Source organism: Ammospiza caudacuta, chromosome 1 (assembly GCF_027887145.1).
Source record: "Ammospiza caudacuta isolate bAmmCau1 chromosome 1, bAmmCau1.pri, whole genome shotgun sequence".
Classification (NCBI taxonomy): Eukaryota; Metazoa; Chordata; class Aves; order Passeriformes; family Passerellidae; genus Ammospiza; species Ammospiza caudacuta.
Window position 1 is genome coordinate 72,490,467 of NC_080593.1, and position 25,648 is coordinate 72,516,114.

General features: G+C 38.7%; 1 protein-coding gene across 1 annotated transcript in view; it reads right to left on the minus strand.

Moving 5' to 3' along the window:
* Positions 1–2,030: 2,030 nt before the first annotated feature.
* Positions 2,031–25,648, minus strand: part of ZCCHC2 (zinc finger CCHC-type containing 2) — a 44,141-nt gene continuing 20,523 nt past the window's right edge. The window contains exons 5-14 of the mRNA XM_058815030.1: positions 22,891–23,003; positions 20,878–20,972; positions 17,410–17,493; positions 15,498–15,555; positions 12,687–12,825; positions 11,149–11,213; positions 10,189–10,283; positions 7,189–7,317; positions 4,985–6,493; positions 2,031–4,005 (exon numbers count right to left, since the gene is read on the minus strand). Of these exons, the coding sequence (XP_058671013.1) occupies positions 3,938–4,005; positions 4,985–6,493; positions 7,189–7,317; positions 10,189–10,283; positions 11,149–11,213; positions 12,687–12,825; positions 15,498–15,555; positions 17,410–17,493; positions 20,878–20,972; positions 22,891–23,003 (2,355 nt within the window). The 3' untranslated portion in view covers positions 2,031–3,937. The remainder of the gene's footprint in view (positions 4,006–4,984; positions 6,494–7,188; positions 7,318–10,188; positions 10,284–11,148; positions 11,214–12,686; positions 12,826–15,497; positions 15,556–17,409; positions 17,494–20,877; positions 20,973–22,890; positions 23,004–25,648) is intronic.

Here is a 25,648-nt window from a genome sequence, read left to right on the forward strand (position 1 = left end):
AGCACTTGAGCTGTAGTATAAACACACAACTGCACCTTTAGGACCCCTCTTCTTTCCCCCAAGCACAAGGGCAGTCCATGTGGCCATTATATCTATTGTGCCCGATTCCAGCAGCTGCAGTCACCAGCCCTGAGCAGGAAACTCTGTTTTTCCTGTGTGCAGAATTTAGGCAAACTTATTTCAGGAGAGCAGCCTCAGGAGGCCCAGTCCAGCACACCTCCAGAGGCTCACACCATGAGCAAAGCTGAAACAAACTACAAGAGTACTTCCATCTCTCTAAAACTGAAGTAGCTTGGCACTGGCCAAGTTCTGCAGTTCTCAATGTACCTTTCCCCACCTTTTTACTTCTCCCTCTGCCTTGGCAGAACACAGAGATGCTCTGTTCCTTCACCTCTCCAGCAGTACCAGCTAAGTCAAGACCCAGACACTAGGCCATCCCCACCATCCAAAGGTCACTCAGCTGGGAAAATGAGGCCATCCGTTCAGCCACAGCAAGGGGCATCATCACACTCCCTTGTGCTCCCTCCTTCCCATCCTCCCCAGGCCTGCCTCATTATTCATTTTTTTTCTTCCAGCTTTAGGGACCAAATGGTTCCAATCCAGAGCAGCACTGCAAACCAGGAGCAGCACAGTACTCAGGAGTGACTCCTGGACAGCCTGGATAGCTGCTCAGGCCAGCCAACTAGTGGGTCTTCTCATTTATCTTTCGGGCATTCAGCAGCTTCCAAGCCACTCTGCGGGAGGGAGAATCTCTGCAGCTGCAGCTGGAGTGAAACCTGATTGCACAGACAGCAGTGCTGCAGCCAGAGAAGAGAGGACAGTCAGGCACGAGTGCTGTCAGCTCTCCAGCAAATCAAGCACCACAAGTGTGAGGTGTTTCTGCTGTTTGCTCTGCCACACGGAATGTATTTTCACACTTCTGAGTCCAGCCATGATCTGTCAAAGGCAGGGCTGCTTGCAGTATGGAGACAAAGGAGTGTACCAGCAACTCAAGATGGCACTGAAAGCAGGAGATGGCATTTTCAGAGTAGTATCACCTTTTACAAACTCCTTGGACAGGTATTTGTGCTCCCTGGAGTCCAGGGAAGGAACATGGGCCACTTGCAGTAATGGAAACTGTGTGATGGTGTCTGTGTGACTCCTGGGGTCAATACCCCACCGTGATTATAGGAATTGCCAGGAAGGTTGGGGTTATGGGCAACTTTCAGCCTCCTCATCACCTGCACTGGTATCTCCAGAAGTAGGTTGTTCTGGAATAAAAAAATCCAAGGGGATAAAAAAATCGAGGATAAAAATCCAAGGTGGTCTGTGGGACTTGGCTCCATGGATAAACTGCAGCCAAGTAGTAGGAATTAGAAGTTCTCCTTACAGCAGAGTGAGATCAGAGTCCTCAGTACTCTTCTCTTCCTAAGCACAACCTGAGCACATCCAGACACTGCATTCCTAGCAGACCCTTCCACTGCCCTGATCAGGCAAATTTTTCCAAGCTTCTTTCCTACTCCTGGCAACTCCTGGCACCCTTCCATTTATTTTAGAAATAGAAGATCTCACTTTCTTTTCACTACAGATCTCACTTTTCACTAAAGGTCTCACTTTTTTTTTTTCACTACAGGACTAGGACACACATTATTTGCATGCAGTAAAACAACAACAAAAAAGCACATTTAACCTGGATTTTAGCCCAAATCCAGGAGCCATCAGGTTAGGATAGGCTTATCTGATCTGAAAGGGATGAGGTCCAAGTCCTAGGCCTGTCACACAAGGGCAACCTGTTTCTAACCAGGAGATTTCCTATATCTTAAAGAAGTTTAAATCAAGATATAATATCTTGACTTCAGACACAAGACTGACGTCAGTTAAGTCAAATACTCTTGGCTTTGTCTCAAAAGTGACAAATTCCACCCAAAATGGTAGCTTGCCAAAACCTCCATCATCCCATCCCTACACCCAGCAGCAGTGATTCATCGTTCTCGGTGATAAAGGACAATACACTCACACAGGTACTTTTTTTTCTTTTTTTTTATTGCTGTTAATTCAAGGAAAAAGGTTGCATAAAATCCAATCTCTTCTAGAAATATAAGTGACCTTTCCAGTACATTTCAAATATCAAAGTATATGGTAAACATACAAATAAAGAGAAGGTAACATACCTCCTATTTACAGTACAGTATTTTAAATCATAAAATAAGTTCCATAAAGTACAACTGGCAGGTAATTCACAATACAAGTCCATTGGTGGTTTAACACCCTCACTTCAACTCAAACACAGTTCAATCATTTCAAGTGGTCCAAAAATACCCAGATCAAATAAAAATTTTAATCAAAATAATTTTCATTTACTACTTAAACTTTTTTTTTTTTTAAATTAAAGCTTTCATCTACCTCCCTCCCCTTCCCCCCCCCCCCTCCAAGAAAAAAGTTTCAAAATGTACACTGGTGCTATAAATATAAATGCTATCTATGAAGAAATGTAGTAATCAAGCTTTTTTTTTCTTCAAGTTTTTTGTTTGTTTAGCAATTTATTAGACAGCTGAACCAAAGATTGATTTTTATTTCATCCCTCTACTGGACACTGGGTCTGATTTTAAGAAAAAAACATTTCTGCCATGAACTGTGAGGAATGCCAAACCTTATGGATATACAGTGGTAGTTGTTCATCGGTGTTGAATGCAGCAGTCAAAAAACACACTAGTCTTCCAGATAACCTCAGTGCACTTTAGGAAATCAAATATTACCTGGAAGCAATTTAGTACATATATTGGCTTTTAAAAATAAAATAAAAAATACAGCAGCATTAAACTTACTTACTCATGATACTGACATGTTTAATACCATCTTAACACTCATTTCAGTCTTTCACATTATACCGTAATTACGCATAGTGGTAAATTGTTATAAAATAGTGACTTTCCTATTTGGTAGACAGGTTCTAATACTAATACCTGACTATTTTGTAGAAAACCATAGCTTTTGTTCAGTTTGAAATAAAACATTTACATTCTAAGTACAATGCAACACTGTAATAGTTTAGGAAAAAAATATTCAATCAAGTAATGTTCATTCTGTGTTGACACGATGTAGAATAGCTTTAAAAAAGGAAAAAATGCTGTCAACTTTCATTACAAATGCAAACACACTGAGTACAACATTCATACCATTTTTTCACCTTTGTTGCTGAACATACAGGCTAAAAAGCTACAAGGGAAGAAAAATCTGTCAATTTAAGCTCGTTCATTGTTCTAAATTTGTTCCAGTCCACACAGTTTCAGCCCCTTCCTGCTCTATGTATTTTCATTTGTTTGGGCCCCTCGAGTGCTGCGGATCAGTATTATTATCAGGTATAGTACACATACACTGTCATGTTTTCCTTTGGACTCTGCTAATAGGATGTTTGAACATCTCCTCTCAATTCATGAGCATTAAATTTAGAGTACGGGCAGGGTCTGTATGAACTGCTAAACACTCATGTAAGTCCAATGAATCCATGTGGACAACCAAGGAAAGTAAAGAAAACAGCAGCATAAGGGGAACAGGGAGGGAGGGAAGAAGATTGTGGTGGGGAACATGACCAAGTTTCTTCTTTCACCATGTGACTGCTCCACCAGTGATGTCAGAGGTCAGAGGAATTTTTTTAAAACTGCAGTAAACATTGCACATGTCTCAAGTCTTCAGTGCAAAAGCATGGTTCGAATGCTCTGTCTGATTGTTTGGCTGTGTGTGTGAATTACATGCATTACGCAAGCCTCTTGTAGAACCAGGAGGAGACCAGGGACTCAGCCTTCTTCTTTTGTACGGAACAGAGGTGCAAAAGCAATGAAAAATTCCAAAAGAATATAAAACCGGGAATGTCCCAAAACACAAGACCAACCTCCCCCTCCCACACACACCTTCCCCCAATTTCCCAAGCTTCACTTTAAGTAGGCAATGTTTACTTGTTTCAGTCTGCAGAATCCAAGGTATCATTGGAAGGGGGAGGGGGAGGTGCGTATCTCAGTCTGTAAGTGCCTAAAACAGGAAAGAGAACTACTAAGTCACTGCTCACAATTAAAATGGATTACAAAACCACTACAAGGTATCAAAATGGACATGCTCTTCAAAAGGCACTATCATCCTCCAGTCCTTTTAAAGTAGGTCCTCAGACTTTATCCTATTTTCTTTCATCCTCTTGCTAGAACTGTAAGTTTTAAAAAAAGATAGAGTGTAGATATAGTACTTGAGCTCTACTGGAAAAATGAAAAGATGGTCCCCTCAAGGTTCATCTTTCCTGTTCCGGTCCAATCAAACTACTAAAGTCAGAATGGGAACAAGGGCAAGAATCAAAAATATATTGTGCTTGATGCAAACCCTGCATTTTCCCCATTCTTCTGGACGGAGAGAGAAATGGGAGCTATTCCTTTTATATTTAGCTCCAACCAGTTTCTGCCTTTTTGCTGCAACTTGTCCGAAAAGTTAAACGTATTGCATGACGGGGCACAGAAGGATGGCTGATTGTGCAAAGGTAAGCCCTAAAAAATGCTAAATATCAAATGGCCAGTCTATTGGTTTTTCTTTCAATTCTCAGAAGTTTAAGGAATTCAAGGTCATATCATAAACAACAATTGATTTCTTTTTGCCAATGAATTCCCTCAAAAAGCACCCCATTGAATGGGAATGGGAAAATTGAAACAACATGCAAGTCTCGACATAATGCCAAAACCAAACCAGTGAAAAAACAATGACAATTTAGGACTGGTATCATTTTACTTTCCAGCTCTGAACCCATTTTTAACTTCACACTGTGAGCCCCGTTCCCTCGCACTGTTCTACAAGATTTTCAGGCAGAGATAGGATACTTTGCAGTTTTAGAGCAGGTCACTAGTGCACAACCATTTACACGAAACATACACACGCACACCTTTCTGCAAGACCAGAAACAGCACATTCAGAAAGGTAAAGAGAAACTACCAAACTCAAAAGCAAGTCCTCTGGGAGTTATCATGATTACCTTGTTGACTGGCCTCCATGGATGACTGCTTACAGTCCTGCGCATAGTGTCCACTTACACCACAATTGTAACATGAAACGTTCCCATTCTTCTTGGGTCCCGACCCATTCGTGTTGGCAACTACGTTAGGTGCTGGATATACAGGATAGAACCTCCCAAATCCTGCCATCTGCTGCATACCATAGTTGGCTTGGCTTCCCATCACTGGGTCATGCATAAGCCCGTTTGCATACGGAGACTGAGGCAGGAAGAACGGAAGTTGTGTTCCATTGCTTTGATGTGCTTGGTTGAGGTAGCTGCCATTGCAAAGTGATGGCAGAGTGAAGAAAGATGGAACTCTGTAGACTTGTCCATGAAGTGGGTTATGATAAAAATAGCTATTAATCTGAAGGCTGCCATTGGTCCCACAGCTACACCTACGTCCACAAGAACCACAAGGGCCAGATCCCAGCTGCTGCGGAGGTAACATTGTCCCGTTAGTGTTATTATTCCCAACAGCGTTTATGTAGGATGTGCTGTCACTCTGTGCAGTGCTGTGTGTTAGAGCGGGGCTCGGGCTGGGGGCAGGGCCTGGCGTGTGTGTCGGGATTGCAGGAGGAACAGTGGACTGGACCTGACCAACACCGAGGCCAGCGGACTGAGGAGGTGAGGAAGTTGCTCCAGTGCTCAGCACGTTTGTATTCTGGTTGGGCAACACGCTGGTAGCGTGAGGGCTGCCTGGCAAAGCATACGAAGCTGGTGGAGGTGGTGGTGCTGCTGTGGAGAGACCAGCTGCTGGAAGAACTACCTTGAGATTGGCAGGCTGAGGGATTGCTCCTGGGTTTCCCTCAATGTGAGGCACCATTTGATTCAGTCCTACCACCTGGGATGCAGGTTTTGTGATGGGATCTGTAGTAGGAACTGGGGATCCTGGGAAACTACCTGGATTGTGGACTGGGATAAAGGCAGTATTTGGTGATCCAATACTTAAGTTTCCTGTCGGCTGCTGTGGTCCATTAACTGTGCAACTTTCTGATGATCCCTGTGGAGAGGGGATTTTCAACCTATGTATTGCCAAATGCAAAGCAGGGCTACCAGGCTGGACAGAATGTGGAAGGAAAGAGGATGGGACTGGCAAAGGGGAAGCCATGAGCTCAAGGCGTTTCTCAGGGTCACCAGAGGTCACCGGGCCCATTCCCGCAGGAGGGGAATTCGCAGCCTCTCTCACCGGCGAGACAGCGACAGGTGCGGTAACCAGCATTCCCATGGTTTTACCATCTGCAGATATGGGTGGCGGGACAACTGCTTCAGGCTTTTGGGCAGCGCTGTGCATCACACAGTGTAAGGCAGGCATGAAGGAAATATGTTGAAACTTTGCATTCAAAGGATCTTCTGAAAGGCTCCCATTTTCATTATTCACTGAAGAGATCTGAGCAGATGATTTGTTCGTATTTGATGAACTGACAGCACTGTAGCCTGTAAACCTGGTTGTATTTTGATTCCCAGAGTCCTCAGAATTGCTGTCTGTATCTGTGGGGACAAAAGCATTTGTCAGTCACAAGAATGAACCTCAAGCAACAGAGAATCATGCCCTGGACCCATTTACCCATATAAGACCTATCAAATTTGATGACATGAATGATAGTTATGTCTTCCCAAACTGTGACAACTTCGAGATTCTTCTCATTCATCCAAATTAAGCTAGGTCCATCTTCATGACTTGTCTATATCTCCCTGCCCAACTAGCTACTGTATCTTTGACTCGTGCACATCTGCAAATGTAAAGAGTAGGACACAGAATGAATTAGGAATTTGCATCTGTCTAGAAAGATATTAACAGAGATTATTTAAATTTGGAAGGAGTGGCAAATTGTCAGTACAAAAAGATGGAGCTCCTGGACATGCCACCCATAATTTCATACAAACCCAGCCCCTTTCAGGCCAAAGTTTTCCACATTATTGTACTGTGGAAATTTCTCAAGAGAGCTATATCACGGAGGCCAAACAATTATGACGTATGTTTAGTAACCTAGAACTCAGTGGTATTAAAACAGTGCTAGAAGCCCTCAAAATGCCCAGTCATGAAATCCACAAAGAAAAATGTATTCTGTGGCTAGTTCAGAAAACAAAGTACCTAATCAAACTAAAATATGAACTAAAATAAATGCAATAAAGAGATTAGTCTGGGAATAAAGGCATTCATGCACACTCTCCATAAATACAACCTCTGTCTTTTTCCTCTTCACTATCAAAGCTTTCCCGCCCATCATGTCGTGGACTAGAAGGAGAGCTGTAACTTTCAGACGATGTTTCTCCACACGTATCATGACCAGATCCAGCATCCAAATTCAGATCTACAAATAAAAGTTGTCAGATCTCAGTGTATGGAAGTGAGGTTATTTTGGTTTTCTCACATTTCCCACTAGTTGAGATTTTTGCCTGTTTCTACTTAATTGCATCTGTCCCCTGTATTCCTATCACTTCCATTCCCAGCACTCAGGACTGGTCTCTTCCCTAAATTTGTGATGAGTGAATCCTTGGTGTTAAAAAAGATGATACTGAAAATTCGTATTTATGCATAGCAGTGAAAAGAATGATGATCCTGAATGATTCCTGTGATGTTTATGCTGGACTGCAGTACAACACTGATTTCCTCTGAACAGTAGCGATCCAGCATTTCCACTGGCAGAGCCGCAGCACTCCTCAGTGACACCAGCACAGGCAGGAAGCTAACTCAGCAGGACACAGCAAAACAATGCACCACTTCACAACTCACTCTTCTAGAACAGGCTTTAACCAAACTCTATCAACAAATCCTGTTTAAAGAAAAAGAGGTGAACTGAAAAAGTGGTTAACTGTTTTCTAAATTCTGAATGGATCATGGGACACACTTTTGCTGGAAACCACCTTTCAGGGTGGGTAGCTACTATGGTTTGGCTTTCAAGTACAGCCTCAGAGGGGAAGAAAAATGACAAACGCACCCTCTCTCAGAATCTATGACAAACACAAGCTGGAAACCCCAGCCCACAAAACCTTGGTTAGCAAAACCTCAGGACAAAAATTAGACCACTAATTATTATAATAATTTATAAATAAAATAATTTTCCTCCATTTTTTATTGCTACCAGAAGTTTAACAGGTTGGGATGGCTCACCAAAAAGTTGCCTTAATGCTTCAGTTCTTGAAATAATTTCCTGTATTAAACCCATAATTGCTTAAATTATTTTAAGAAGTACTTTGAGCATCTAATATAAACTGGAGCCTCAGTGTGAACCAGGGATCACTAAGACCTAGAGTGTAAAGTGATAATCACAAAGTATCCAGTCTTAAAAGTTACTATTGTAACTAACTAATGCTTCAGACAAGCTCAAAATAGGGAGTTAAAAATGAAAGAAAACATGATGTAGTTAAGAATTACAGACTCAAAATAGGGCATTTCAAACCAAGCCTGGATATATAAACCTAGGCAGAGATTCAGATTGTTATTTTTCCCCATAGACTATTTCTCCAATAAGTATCTCAAAAGACAGTTTGATGTTTATATGTGGGTTGAAAGCTTGTCTTTGAGCAGGATTCAATGGCTAACAGCCTCTGTAGGTTACAGCTTCTTTTTGAACCGGCCAACCATTTCACAGGAGGCAGTCTCACATCTGTAGAGTGGTGGGCAGTGAGCAAACAGAACTCCTATGGAAAAGCATTCCCTACTAACTTTGCAGAATCAGAAAATCAGCTGGTTTGGAAAATACTTCTGAGATCATCAAGTGCAACCTATGCCTAACACCATCTAAACCATGATACCAAATGCCACATATCCAGTCTTTTTCAAAACACATCCAAGGATGGTTTTCACCTTTCCACCACTTCCCTGGGCAGCCCATTCCAATGCCCTGTCATTCTTTCTGTGATTCGTTTTTTTCTAATGTCTAGCCTAAACTACCCCTGGCACAGCTTAGGTCTGTGTCCTCTTGTCCTGTTGCTGTTTGCCTGGGAGAAGAGACTGATCCCCACCTGGCTACAGCTTCCTTTGAGGTGGCTGTACAGACTGATAAGGTCTCCCCTTACCCACCATTGCATCACCTCCTAAAGTCATTGTCAGTTCATAAAACTCAGTGCGTTTTGCCTGACAACAAAAACAGTAATCAATCAGAAATGCATGCAGCACAGCTCTGCTGTAATGTTTTCTATTTAACGGCCCTTAACTATAGCTTTCCAAAATGGTTCTAGTCTTGCTAAGTTTGTGAACAGTGAGTTCTTAGAAGTTTTACTCAAAGCTGTTTGTAAAAGGTAAAAACACCTGCCCATAAAACACAGCAATAATTCTGAACTGGACCTAGCTGGAACTCTCCAAGGTGAGAAGCAGTGAGAAAAAAGATGGAAAGCTTAATCAAGATTGTATCACAAATGGAAGCAACAGAAAGACAAGGCACTTTTAAGAGTCCTTTTCAACACTTAGGCCAATTAGGTGGCGTAAAAAAAGGCGAACTCTTTGTCAACCTTCCGTCACAAGAACTACATGTAAGACAGGCAAGGTCACAACTGATAGCGGGAATTTAGAAAACATCAAGATGGCGAAGTCAATGACTAGCACAGACTACAGAAATTTGTAATAAAGCTTGAAGACTCAGTTTACTAAAGGAACACAAATATAAGTTTTTCTTACAACTGACTGATGTACACAAGTCCTGGCCTAGACACTCCATTTAGGATTACTCTAAACTGATGACCCTGCTAGGGCAGCATACAGAGTTCTGTGTGGTAGCTCAGTGGTCACCTGATATAAACACTACAGTTCATCAATGGTTCACACCATAGGTTTTAGACAGGTTTCTTGTGGGCCATTGCGCAACAGATGGACAAACTAGTAGGCTACAAAGAGCACACTAATGGCAAGATGCTCCATGTCCACACACTCAGACTGCTGAATTTCATATGGAAGTAGCCCAACAGTAGCTGTTTCTGCAATTACTTCACCCCATCAGCTGACTTATGCAGACTTGACAAGTATTTTGCCACCTATGCATGAAGAGACACACTCCAAGCAATTGGATACAGAAGACTGAGTCTAGTGCGTTCTACACAGCAAGTCAGAGCACAAATTAGGCTGCCAATATACCAACTTACACCAGAACATTTTTCAGACTTGTGCTTTCCCCTTTACAGAAGGCCTCAAATAAATCAGCTGCAAGTTCTGTTTCTTACTAACAGCTTTGGAAAAAGCACCTTACCTTTTGCTGTCCCAGTACGGATGTGCTGCGATGCTGCAACTCGAACTCCATTGCTCCTGTTAGTCAACCTGCAGTCAGTTTTCTTTGCTTTGTCCCTGTGTAAATAATTTCATGGCTTTTTTGCAAATGCATGAGTACAAATAACAACCATGAATGAACATGGAATGACACTGGAAACAAAGGCAGTGACTCCAGGCCAGAAATGTGTATTTAATAGATATAACAACAAATAATAAAAAATTAAATGGAGGCTGCTGGTGCAATATACCAGGAATTAAGCTACAAGCAGCATTACTAAACACTATGAATGAATATCTATATAAGAAAAGATACTGAAAAGGAATAGGTGCAGCAAACAGTAAAGTCATTTTTGAAAGCTGATGTGTGTAATGCAGCCCTACACCAGTCTAGAATAATAGTATCTGGAAACTTGGAAGTAGGCAGAGTAGTACATAAGGGTCGAAGTACGTAAGGGTCAAAGTGCTTTCACTTCTGGCAGTGTAGAGCTGTGTAGCCTGCAGGAAGTTCGGAAGCCCTCTGATGTGCAAATTATGTTCATTAAGACATTTCAGCCAGTTATCACCCACTTCATAATGTTAAAGGTTACTGTCAACCCTCATTTGATTTTCAGTATATTCTGGACAGCTTAACATCTTTTGAGTTTCAAATAAATATAAAGGGGAAAAGGCAATATGGTTAAGAATATACTTCCACTCCTTCATCTTTTTATTAAATGCCAGGCGCTATTTTGAGAAATTAATGCATTCACTTAAAATTCTATTTTTCAAGTTACTTCTTTATAGAATATAAAATAAGGATTTTTATGCAGCCTTGCCTCACACCATGCCAGCTCTTGTGCCAGCACAGCAAATGAAAGCACCTAATTGACTGCAGACACTGTTTATCAGAGTGAATGCATTATACTCCATTTCTGGATTACCAGTTACATTAGAAACCTACTTTTCCAGCTGTGGCTTTCCTTTCTTCTTGCTTACTGCAGACAGACTTCGTTTTTCCACTGTGTGCTAGGCAGAAAATAGAAAGACACCAGTCAAACAATTATTAAATCCAAGACAACACCTCTTCTAGACTGACAGGTCCACAAGTCCAAGAGTAGTGGGCTCACGGGTGCTATAACCACTCAAAGAACCACTTGTTCAGCGCATCTGAGCCTATAAAATAATGTGTCATGTCTTGTGTTTACACGAGAATCAGCAAAACATTCAGTAAATTACTGCTTGCAAGTATGCCAGAGATATCAATCAAATTAGTGTTTGCATGCTGTTCTTCCTCCAGAGGATAAAAACAAATGTGTTTCATCACATACCTGCTAAAAAGGCCGACCACCAAGCATAAGGAGCTATACAATTTGTTGTTATAAATGGAATTATTTGATAGTTGGGTGAGGGAAATACATGTGACAAATTATTTCTACATAGTGACGAGCAGGTACCTAGCCTTAAACTGGAGGTTTAAGCTGCTAAACTGAACTCTAGAATACAGCACACAAGCACATAAGAAAAAACAATTCTTAAAGTATGCTATCAATAACTGTCATTAACAACTCATATTTGGCAAGGAAGTAAAATTTATGAAAATTCTGAAATAATCTCTGTCCAAATCACTGTATTTGGACTTCCTTTAAATAGCTTTTCCTTTGCTTTAGTAAATTAACCTTTTTCTTGCTTCAAATTTGCAGTATTTCAAACTTTGATGCAGCCTACCATTTCATGTTTAGAAGCCAACCTCAATTCACTATCCTGCTTTGTCAAAAAAGGAAACTATTTTTGTTTGGCTTGCTATTCCACACATAACAATCAATAGCCAAATTCCAAACATAAATGAGAGCAATATCAAACAATTCAAACATTCAGTGTTTTTCATATATAAGCAGTAAGCAAGCTTCCTTCCCCCAAATCAGTAGTACATAATTTTATTTATAAATAATTATTCTGCTTACCTATAGTCATAATGAGATTGAGCATTGAAGAGACACAAATCCCAGAAAAAGTGTATATGTATCGATCTATTAACTTTTTTCAAAGATTATTACTTAAATAATGCAGGCAAGACAGAAAGAATATGTTTAACCTGTTGTACCTACTGTAGCATTAATACAGTTTAGCTACCAATACTGTTTCTAGTTTGTTCCTTGCAATAACAGAAACTGCCCAGGCATTCTGGAATCCTCTCTAATGACAATGCTACAGTAATAGGAAAGTGCCTGATCAGAAATTAACATTAGACTTTTCTGATTACTTACATTCTCCTGGGGAATTTTATTTACCAATTCATAAACAAAATATTCAGCTTTCTGAGAGTGTGGTAAGGAATTATGAAGGGTTTTCTAATCAAGGTAAGTCAGTAGCAACTTCAACACTTATTTTGTACAATATCAGGAGCACTTGTCATCTTCTAAAGCTAAATCTCATCACGTGTAGTGGACAATCTTCTCAAGTTTCTCGGAATATGGTTTTAAAGAATAAACAGCAACACACCTGGTCAAGTAGGTTAGTACAGTGCTCTGGGTGCTGCTGGACAATACAGCTTTTTCTCCTCCAGTCCACTACCCCATTCTGCTCCGAGTGCTGAATGTTAAGGCTATCCAGTGAAGAACATTTCGCACTGCTAGTGCTGCTGAAAAGAAAAAAAAAAGCCCCAAAAGTTATGCTGATGTGAACAAACTTGCGGGCTTGTCTTACCAACATACATATTTTGCATCATGTTGGGAAATTTTGCTTTCAGAAAACCCTAGGAATTTTCAAGAGGTTTGAAAGATGTAAATTACAGCAGTTCTTGTGCTCCAAAGTTATGATCTGATCATAACTGGAGTTCTTTTTTCATTTGTCTACTATAATTTGATGTAAAATTCAGAACAACAGAATTTGTAGAAAACAGTAATTGAGGGCAGAGTTTCCTTGGATATTTCTATAACACAAAAACTTTGCTATTTTCATACCAGACTTGTGGCAATTTTCCAGACAGAAATGTAGTCTGAATTCATCTTCTTTCTTCCTTATCATTAATGACAAAGCTGGAATTACTTTTTAAACTCTGTTTCAGAATTCATGAGCTATTTAAAGAATGGAGACACAGTTACTACAGATCATACTGCAGCTGTGTTTGTTTCAGTTTTGAAATGGTCATCTTGCTTTGCATTTTTACCTCCAGGAATGCTAGTTTTGAGTAGTGCTGGGAGAGGGGAGTTACATTTGGCATTTACTTTGGACTTTATAGTGATTTCCACTGAAGCTCTGCTCTACAGCAGCCAGTCAGAAGAAATATTGAACTAGGTCTGAGACCACTGGTCAGCTAAAGCTGCTGGAAAGTAGTCAGGGTCCTGACAGAGTCAGTAAGGCACAAGGACCTGTAACCTTTTCATATCTCATACAAAATTATGCCTTACTGCAGGTTGGATGCAAAAGAAAAAAAGAAAAAAGGAGTTAATACTTTAAAATTCTTATTTAAATACTTATGCTGATAATTGAAAGTGCCTTTTAATTCAGGGCTGCTGGCAAGCTGCTTCACAAAAGTTAAGCAATATGAAATGTTACTCAGCTCCATGATGGCAGAAATCCAGCTCACTGGAAAGCACAAGACATCATCAAATTCCAGTAGCTACCTACCAAATATCTCTGTGAGTAAGGACTCAAACTACTTAAAAGATACACAATAGAATATTTTTTAAAAAAATTAAGAAAATGGCAAGAACCCAAGGTCCCAAAAGACAGACATAAACCCCTGATTGCAAAGGCAGAAGTAAGGTCACTTTAGAAACTTCTGCCAAGTGGAGGTGAATGGTTTCACTGCCAAATTTGCAGTCATTTCATGGAAACTGTAACATTACTAAAGTTTTTGTTTTCTATGTGTGATCTCATTGCTACCAGTAAATTTTTCAACTTTTCAAGAGTAAGGCTGCAATACTGAAAGAAAACAAGAGGCAGAGAGATGCACAATGTACCAATGCTATTTGAGATTAACTGCTTGTGACTCTAAACAGCATTATGCATATTTATAACAGAAAAGCTCCATTCAGTGCCATTTTTTTACAAACCCATAAACAAAAGGCATAGATTTTAAGGAGACAGACACCTAACCAAACAGGAAAGGCCTAACAGACCTCTAGCAGTCAAGGAGTACATATATTTCCCCCTCTTAGATAAACAGAAAATAATAGTTAGCTAAAGAAGTTTCTTTCTCAGAACTTTGTGGAAATGTCTGTCCCTCTCTTCCTACCTGAAAGACAGATCCTAAACCATGGTCAGCCTTAGTGTAATTCATTATACAATGACTAAAAAAAAAAGACAATTTCTTTATGAATAACCATAAGCTAGTAAATTTGGATCCTGATCTGATAAATTTGTAGTAGACTGTATATCCACTGTTATAATCACAGATTTTGTCAAGTTTACACTTTCTTCTTGAGGAAATATAAGCTGAAAGTAGGACAGTTTAAAACCAAAACAGACAAAAAGCAATAAGTTGTCTTGTGGTGAGTTCACAAGAATTTTGTCTGGTAAAGATCTCTAGACGTTAACCAACACTGTTCTGTGCTATGTTTATATCTAATTATTGGAATTCCAGGTAAACTTTCAGTACAAGAAAAATACCTTTTACAGGCAAATTAACACTGAACAAAATTGTAAATCACAATAAATTCTGTATCCATTAATTTCCCTTGATTTAGTTGAATTATGCACAACTATGTGCAAACATACCTGAAGTCTTTAATCAAAATACTTTAATGACTGAATTCACATTAGATACTTCAGGAATCTGAAGGCATATATAAACTAATATGGTTAGGAACTGCTTCCACTTACAATGGACACAAACCAGAGAGGTGTGTGTGCATCTGCCAGTAAGCAAGGGCAAGAATGGGCTGCCTTTTCCTATAAGCTCCTCTTTGAGGTTTCCTAGCCTTCAAATCAATAGCAGTGGAAATTTTCAGTACAAGCATGGGGGTATGTGCACATAGGAAAGATACATGCCATACAAATTATGGCATATCTTATAAACATAAATCAAACATCCATTCAAATTGTGAAGATCCACAAAATTTGGGAAAGAAGAGCTATCCAAATGACCTAGACCTACAGATTTAGAAGCAGAGTCTTCTGAACTATTTTTTTAATAGTTCAGATGTTAGTAACAACCTCCTAAATTGTAAAAATAAGACCAGAACAGCCAAACACAAACAAACAAAAGCTCCACAAAGAAGCATTAATCTAGAAGGACACATACTCTCAAAGCACCAACAAATGGAAGTTCAGACATGTAACATGGTCACATTACACCCTAGTACTTACTTGGCAACAGGACTTTTTCCATTATGTTTCTTGTGAACTGCTGTGTGCTGCATTACATCTGGAAAAAAAAACAAAGCATAATTTCAACAGAAATTCCATTTAATCTTTTAAATCAATCTAGCAAATTCATCTTTCCATAACTACCAGGCACATAGCAAAGACATCTCCATTAAACAGGTCAGGCTTCATTTACAGTGCTGAAATTAGCAGGCGTTGCATAGAAGAGAAATCAGTTTGTATAGATTATATAAACAAGACTCTTTACTTTCCATTTCACAGAACAATAAAACAGAAAGAGAGGAACTATGACAATGCCAATGTTTGCTCACCTCTGTATTTAATTCTAAGCACTGAATGCATGACTGAGTATCACCCAGTATGAAAGATCAGAGAGAGAAGAAAGGAATGAATCAGAAAAAAATACAACACTTTGTTATTTCTTCTGAATACTGAAATTAATCTCAAAACTATGTCACACATTCTGACTAGCAAACAAAAACAAGTCCTACACTAAAGTACTGCATTCTGAACCTGAAAATTCACTAGGCAAGTAAAGCTTTGCAAATTACACCTGGCAAAAAGAGATACAGCCTCAAGGCTCAGCTGGGTGGGGCTCCAAGTAACCCAGTACGGTGCAAGATTCCCTGCCTGTGGCAGATGGTTTGGAACTTTAAGATTTCCAACCCAAACCATTTTAAGAGTCTACAAAGAAAAACTGAGAATTTCAGAGATATAGTCTACCCTTTTTTTTAAGGCAAGTGTTACATTTTAACAAAAGCAACTTTCCTTAATTCCAACTATTGATGATCTTAGTATTCTTGGTACTTAGGATTTTGCCTGAACTCCTGTCAATGCTACACCTAAGTTCAAATTCTAGTTTAAAAATTTGAGAAAAAAAATTATTTTTAAACTTCTAGTAACCACTAAAATGGCACAAAAGGTGTTCTGAAATGCATTTGTAGTTTCACCAGATGAAGAGATTTATGTATTTTAAAGAGCAGTATTTAAAAGACTATTTGGGTAATAGATTGTAAATTTACTTGGTGTGCTCTGAACTCTTAAGAATATGGCAACGATTATCAACACAAGAAAAAGCTGATCAAACTGCATATGTAGATTACTGAATCCACAGAAATTCAACAGCAAACTTCTAATGAATTATTAATGTGAAAGAGGATAAGAGTGCTGTCATTACTTGAAAGCCAGCATAAGTGTTCAGTGGTCTGTGTTCACCCATCGGTCCCCTTTCCTGTTCTTTCCACCTACCAGGAGCTTGTACTTGTTTCCTGCTAAAAACAATGCAAAACTGGCTTGCTGTTCCTTTCAGAATGAAATTACTGACCAGTCACCAGGCTGCTGCTTCCATGTGTGAACTGTTTTTGAGGCATTTGAAAAACACAAGCTTTCAGACTGTAATCAATATTCACTACAGTCCCAACCTCAGTAACCGTCCAGAGTATCAAAGCAACACAGGTTAAGAACAAGAAAAGGAAAACTTGAACTTCCTTTCTGTGTAAAATTAGAAGCCAGACAAATTTATCATATTTAATGTAAAACAGTCTTGAAATACCGCACTTAACTCTGAACTCTGTAACTGAAGAATAAATAGGTAAAGACATGAAAGTCTATAAATAATCTTGGCTCATGTAAATTGTGAGGTATATATTCCTGGTTGTTCAACACAGCTGTGAACTTCTACCTTTGAGCAGTCTATGAATGCTGCCACTTCTTGAGTTATAGAACAACCTCTTAAGGAAACTGCTGAAAGTACATGAAAATTCTTCATTTGCATAGCAGATTTAATTCAATTTTTGTACCACTTTATACCAATGGAGAAATCAGTGAAGTGTATGATTTTCAGAACTGATTGTGGCAAAATATCTCCAAGAACCACCTTTGAGTACACAACTACCTTCCTCCTGACTTGAAGCTTCTGAACTGTCCTCCTTGAAGTGTTCTGCTGTCTTAACCGTCTTCAAAGAGGGTTGTAAGTTACCTGCAGAGAATAAAGTTCACGTAGTAACTTTATAGATCTTGAACAATTGGACAGTTCCTGAATGTTTGCACTAAACTGGAAGCTAGGGAAATGGAAGACTGAACTAACTGGTTGGCATGTGGCAGCAATTTAAATATTGCCTTTGTCAAAGCAGGCCATCTCCAAGAGTAAAGGCTCTTAAGACATACTTTTATTTTGAAGAAAATAGTGTCGAAAATAATTGTAATGCTATGAAGAAAATAGTGTCAAAAATAATTGTAATGCTATGGGGTACAATTTCAAAAGGTTGTGATTGTGATAATTATTAGAGATATTCCTACTATGCTGCACTTCAGATTTTTCTTTATAATCTTTCTGTGTTACAACAGGAAATGGGAGGAGAGCAATGATAGTTACTAGCATTCTTCTGCAACAAATTACACTCCTCCACTGTCAAATCATTCATCTGCCAAAAGCAACCTAATTTGCGATAAAGTCTTCTAGTGCCCTTAGCACAGTCTTCACACACCATTTTTGCCTTTTTATGCCGGACAGGATGAAAAATAAGTAAGAATAATATTAACAGTTTTATTGCAAAAACATCACTTCCATGCTCCGAGAAAGGACTTAATTTCTTTAATAATCTAAGAGTTCACTCTTCCTCTCTCAAAAAGTTTCAAGTTAGTGCAGGTAAAAGCATCTGAAAGCTGCTGCTTAGGAGGTTGAAACATTGATAAGATCTTTCTGAATAGCATCTGCATTGAAGATACTACATCCCCAGAGATCATGTTGGAATCAAAAGTCTACTCCAACCTGAAAAATTGTCTAAACAACTGAGTTTATGAATCAAGAGGGAGCTAATTGATTTCCTCCTTAATGGAACCATAGCAGCTTAATAAGCTTACTGAATATTCAGTGTGAGAAAGCCACTATTATTTAAGGTATGAAGACTTTTCACAAACACAGAATTTACTTCCACATAGGTTTTGCTAAATAACTTTGTATTTCTGTGAAAAGATATTTTTATCGCTCACTCTGTATAGCAACTGAAGGCCAATTTAAGCCACAAATGCTTTGTCTGTCAATTAATTCTGCATGTTTTATTTGAGAACTAGATGAGATTTTTTTCTTAAATATATGCTTCCTTTCCCAACACTGTCAGCACATGCAAAACGCGCAACTATGACTAACTTGCAGTAACAAGGTGCAGGATTACAGGAATCCTAAACAGGAAAACACAGAAAAACACAGAAACCAACAATAAAAAAAAAAAAAACCTCAAGGGCCACTTAACTGGGGCAATTTTGGCAACAGGTGGGGTGAGCACTTTTGTCTTAGTATAGCCTGCACCACAGGAAATATGACTGTGAGCTACCATGGACAAGCCATCCACTTCCCCTTCTCAAAAGAAAAACACCTAATGCTAATTACTGCTAACACAGTAATTCTCCTCATCAAATGTTTTCTTAATATCTAACTCAATGTCAGGGCCTGAATCATGCCAATGGGCTTTGCAACTCTTCCCTGCTCTCCCAAGGGCTTCATTCACCTGCCCACAGTGAAAATCCAATCCGGTACACCGCAGTGTTGCAATCTGGGGTGTGACTGCTGGGAAAAGAACTGAAAGATGCCTCAGCCAGGGCTTCCATCCTTTGGCTCAGGAGCTGCATTTGAGCTCAGGCTCTTGCCTAGGGTGCACTGCTGGCACACCTGTGCCTGCACATGAATCTTGCTGATCCTGTTCTTAACCCTGACCTACTGACTTGTTTTTCTGCCTTGACCTCAGACCTGCCTCACTACTCTGGACTTGTCTGGCAATCACAAGGTTCTTGCCTGCCCCTGGTCCTAATCTTCCTCATAAGAAGTTAAGCCTAGTGCTTTCTGTCTGATCCATCAGAGAGAACAGATCATCCCTTTTACATTAGGACTCTGGTATTTGATGACTTAAATAATTTTCCATTTGAGTCTTTCCTCCACTCTGCTAAACAATTAAGTTCCTCATCCTGTCTGTCATATATTCTACATCTAACAAATCCTCATGAACTTTCATGTGCTGAATTATTTATTACTATAAAAATTGTCTCACATTTAAGATCACTTTGTAATCCATAAGACTTCTGACGGAATTGACATTTGTCTGTTCTCCTTCTGGTCTACCCACCCTGAAGATCATTTCTGCCCTGTCTTGATGGAACTTGGCACTGGTTCTTTTCTGAAACCATTTCAAACTACTACCATGTACAACAATGCATCTGCAAGTACTTCCAAACCAGATGAAGTCTACAGTCCAAAATATGCACACCCTGTCCAGCGTGCCCATCATTAATATGAATCTTTCTGGACTTTGGAAACGCCTTCCTCCCCTTGCAGCCTTTCAGTGCAACAGAGGTGTCAATTCTTACAGCAGTAAATTCTAGCCAGTTCCACAATTACCTTGTAATTAGTTTAACATTTCCACAAAATTGCCATGTAAGAATGTACTAAGTGCTACTAAAAAATGTTACAAAGCAACCTACAGCTTCTACCCTAACCACAGCGCTTCTATCTCATCATGGAAAGAATACATCCCTCACAGATCACACACATCATTTCAAACTGAAGTCAGCTGTCATTCCTCTAGTTTTTCCCAAACAAATATGAGCTGTCTATTTGGAATCTCCAATCTATTCAATTTCCTACTAAGATCTTTTGTAACTTCTGAGGTAGTGGCCTCCCAGTGAGTGCCTCAACTGTCATGTGTGTAACATGCACTGAAATAAGGAAAGATTAAATGGAAATAAAGATCACATCATCCTAAGACATTCATACAGGGAAGTCAAGCTTTGGTTACACAAACTGTAATACACAAGTAGGTTAAGAGGGCCACCAAAGAAATCTCTGCAATATAAATGATGGTACACAATTCTGTATGTTCTGAAATTAGGGACATCCCATCATTTATGTACTCAAAACAAATCTCAGTTTAAATATCAAGAGAGATGCTTATCTACAAAAAAAAAAAAAAAAAAAAAAAAACAAACAAAAAGCAGATGTGATTTTTTGAGTCAGTTCAAACTTTTTGTTCCAAAATTTAAATTTTGTGAAATGAAGAAATGTCAAACATACTCATACTCAAACATATTCAATTCATAACAGCCTACTTGAAGAGCATGACGGTACAGAGAAGAATGAAAGAAAGAATGAAAGAAAGAACAAAAAGAACACAAGCTGATGCTACATAGCATGTTCCCGCTGTCAAAAGTATGAGTATCTGCTCAAGAAACTATTCATTTACCAGGAGTTCAAACACAACCAGTGGAATATAACACACAAACAAAAAATTGTAAAACTGTACTTAGGCACAGCAGCAAGACTAGCTTTTTATAGACTTTTCATAATATAAAACAGTATTAGGATATTTCTTACTGTGAGTGTGCAAAGATTCTGATGAAATTGATTGGAAGAAGTTGTATACTCTCTGATTCTGCAGAAAAGCTTGTGATGTATTTGAAAATAGCTGCCTGAAATTTAAGTGAGAGTTTATTAAACTAAGTAACAGAATCATAGGAAAAACACAAAAATGTACTACAGTACCATTTAAAAGCAAAATAGGCAGTTCTTAAGAAGTCCAAACCCTTCAAATTGCACGTTCAACAATGCTAAAAGCTACTTTTGAGCTGAGCTGTTAAGTGCTAGTGTAAGCTTGGAGTACAGACAATATAAGCAATTGGCATGATGATTTTTTTGAATTTAAAAAGATAGGTGCTTTTGAGTCATCCTAATTCAAACATTTTAGCTGCTTGTAACATTTTATTAAAGAGGAGTTTGGATTGAGTCCAAAAGCACTGGACTCTGTATTTTAACTGTTTTTTTTTTTTTTTTTAACTGAGAACACATTTATTTTCCCAAAACAATGCACCTGTTTCTTAAATACATTTGAAGGGTAAATACAAAGTTGAGTTCACCTGTAAGGTAGGTATTTGAATTTTGCAATTATCTCCAAGAGCAAAGGGCGGGATGCTCAACATTGCTCTGTACTGGTCTGAGTCAGTTACCAAGATGTCAATGACAAATTTTATTAGCTTCAAATAAGAAAATAGGACAACAATTAATGGTTTTCATTGCCCACACACAAAGGTTTCAGATATTACTTGCCAAGAGGCACTACCCAGCTCTATTTCTTTGGAGGAGGGGCAGGGGAGAGCAATTTTTGGCAAATGGGCACATATTGAAACCCCCAAATAAGTATATATTTATGTTAAAACTGATACTGAAAGAAAAAGGAATTTGAATACAGTAATGCTATTCGCTTGAGATTATTCATGTAGCATTCCTGTATAGTCACAACACAACCTGCAAATTGTAATTACAGTTGCTTACTCTATCACAGTTCTGTATGTTCAAAGGTTATCTTCCAAGTGAGTCTCTTGGGTTTGTAATTACTGTGCAGTGAGGCTTCATAATCTTTCTGTATTACAATACATTCCCTTCAACCTCTGTTTAACAGGTTTATTGATTTAAAACCACTATGTTTATCAGCCAAAACTGTTCACAGAGATTAATTTTTGGCTTGACAATCAAGCCAATAAAGACAGATAAATATTACAGACCAAGATTTATTAAAAAATTGGCAAGGGGGTAGTTGAGGCTCAGAGTGGCTACAAATCTTCTTTAACTAAAATACTAGGACAAAATGCTAGAACTAACAGAACATTATGAGTAGGAGTTTGGAAAGCAGTGCCTGATTCCTCAACTACCCCAACTCAAGAGACACTGCCTAACATGATGAATAATTTGTTTTCAACAAGGTTGAACAATCCTGACTGAAAAGGACAAAGATAACAAGGTATCTGTACCAAACCAGGAAAAAAAAACAAAACCAAAACCAAGTAGGTAAACCCAAATTCATATTACTGTTCTGAGTTATAGAAATTGACCACCAAGCTCTCTCATCACTAAAGAGCAGGTCATGAGATATGGGCCATTTTCTTATAAATACACGAGCTACTTTTAATTTTATATACACACTTCATTATTACAGTTTATACCTTTTAATTTCCGTTCTGTCTCTCACTCTACCCTGTCATAAAAAGTAGAACATATGTGCTCTGAGTTACTGTTTCTAGTATTTCTAAATATACCCTTGTAAAGGAGGTAGTATACTTCCACAAATGCTAATCATTACTATATAATGCTGCTTAGGACAATTATTTTCATAATTGTGCAATTACTTCCAAAGAAGTAATTCTATGAAGTTTACTAAAAGTCTTAATTTAAAGAAAATCTAAGAGTCAAGAGTATCTATTTCATCACTGCCTTCCCATTTTCTTTGCAAATTTGGTTTAGGTAGCAGAATTTCCACTGTCCATAGAAGTCTTCTAGCTTGACTTCAATCACGTTTCTAGTGTTGCGTTTCAGGCTATTTGCTAAAACATTTACCTGATTATGGGCTCAAGATCAGCATGCCTTCGTTCTTCCCTCTTCTGAAAACCCTGATTTAGTGCTCTTAAAATAGCCTTGTCAAATGCTTCAGAAGATAGTTCCTTTGGGAGCTGAGAAAAAGGTTAATGTGAAAAATGAGTAATTGACATTTTAAAGACTGCATTTGTTCACTATGAGTCTTTATACCTTTTGGTATCAACAAGAAACTCAATTGTTTCAGTTTGAGTGATGTGTTTTACAAACCAAAGGTACAACAAATCAACATCATCTAGTTTTGCAAGAGAAACACTTTGCTGTAAATCCTCACAGAAAATCCAGGCATAAAATTGTTTAAAGCTGTATTTGAAGGAATTACTACCAAATACTATGGTCTTTTCAGGATAGTTTATAGCCTTTTTTACAATTTATTTCTTTAAATCTTTCACATATAGAAATTAGTTCTGAAAACACAAAAAAAAAAAAACAAAACAGGTGTGACTGAATGCACTGTACTCACTATCATCACTTAGCTAGACTAAACACTAGACTTTAATACACTAGACTTCAGCAGGCAACACTGAGATAAATCACTAGCAAGTCCCTCCCCAGTTGCTATAAACACTGAAACACCTTATCAAAATTCATTATAACTTTCCAATGCCAATACTACAAAGTGAGGTCTTCTGATGTTCTAGATGAGAAGGCAAAATGCTTGCTACTTAAGAGCACATCTATTTTAAATGAAGACTATTCCCCAGAACAAAGTTTTTTCACCTTTAGAACTTTCAATGTTGTACTTATGTACATCAAAGCTGATCAAACTTGTAAATCTACATTTAAAAAAATATTTTAATATGGTGCAATTAAGAGTAAACTGCTACTGAAAAAGGCTTTTTTTAAATTGAAGTTCAAAGCTATTGCTAATGTGGTTAAAACATCTGCCACCAATTATGATCAACAGCACTCAGCAATTTACACTAAAGCAGCATCTTCATTTTGTATATCTGGAATACACCTGACCCAGAGTGCCAGCTGGATACTGCATCCAGCTACTGGAACAGCAGCCCAGCACTCAGTAATTCTTTCACTGAATCAAGTGGTACTAACAGAGGGATGCTGTGTCTGATGCAGATAATTGCTTGGTAAAATACATAAGAGGAACTCCTGGAATCCAGACAGACAGGTGCTGTTAGTATTATGTTAGTACAGTACTGCAACACCTGAAATGTCTTATATCTAAAACCACAAAGGGCTGAAAGCAGCGGTTCTTAACAGACCCTTTGGCTTTAATATGCATTACTGAGGAACTCTTACTGAAGAATTAGTCAGTGCTAGCCAAAAGGTATCAGGAAGTTGCTGCAGAAGTGTAGGAATGATCAAATCTCCTATCCTAGTATTTTGTATGTAGATTTGTCTCTGGAAACAGTTACCTTCTTGCTTTTAAAACTTCCACTAAAAGGAATGCAATTCCTTCTGTAGTTAAAGATTCAGTTATACCAACCCAAAATTAGGTGCTTAAGGTAATGGGACAGCCTTGTTACTTACTTACAAGCTTATTAGTCCTTCCACATATGTGGGTAATTTCCTACTTGCAAAAAACTTTTTGGCTTATCACCTAAGAGAAGCCAGCCTTTAATTTAAACATCCAAGTTATGCCTTTTACTACCTTAGTTTTCCCAACAATGCCTCTATTCTGAAACAATTTTTACCATTATCTTATTTCTATCATATGAAGCATTGGAATTTTCCATCAAGTATTTTGACCATTCTTTTCTGTCCCCAGGAACCTGAGTATACTGCTTAACAATGCCATGTAGATTGGAACAAGAACAACAAAAAGCCAAAACATAAGGGCATATGAAGTGGATGTTTGTGCTTTATGCTTTTTAATGCAAATAAGTTCTGTCCTGCTTTACTTAACAATGTTCTCTTACTTCTATACCTACAGCTATCAAACCAAATATACTTTTCAGCTGTGCACATTTTCCACAGAAGACCTCAGGAAGCTCATAGCAACCTGTGGTTGTCTTTTTCTTGTTCTGCCATGTCCTAGACACTGCTGGAACATGCAAGCCAGCACGTGGAACATCCTATATCAGCCAAACAGCACAACTCTTCAACACACTGGACCATGTCTGTTTTCCTGGCTCCTCCAGGAAGCAAGTAGGTTCTAGGAGGTCCATTTCAGACACTGATGTTTGTCTTACACATGTGGGAGAACGGGGGCATGCATGTGAATGTTCATCCAAGAGCCGCACAGGACCCTGTAGGAATCGCTGTTTTTAGGGCTCTCTTCAGGTGCAGATGCATGTACCCTAAGCTGTGGAATAACCCACTTGCAATCAGACATGCCATCCATAATTTAAAGTCCCCAAAACCAAGCTCTGGGAACTCTTAGAACCAGATATTCAACTAGATTAATATTCACTGCTTAATTTCTAGAATAGCAGAAAACAATGTTGATAATTTAAAACAGTGAACAAGACAATGACCTTTGTACAGTGACTGGCTTTCCACTTGCAATTAACACTGCAGTTAAGAACCCCAGATACCATCAAAACATGTCCAAAACAGATCCCTCATTACTGCCCTGAGTAGGGAAGAGTTTAAATATAGAATAATTTCCCAGAATAGGTGGAACCCAAAACATCAGACACTGACAATGAACACACAGTTTGAGGTCATCACACTGATGGGGTCTGCACATGGCCTATGCACAGAAATGTATTCTCTGATCAGAGCAGAGGGGAAAACAACTGAGAGAACTTTCGGCTTT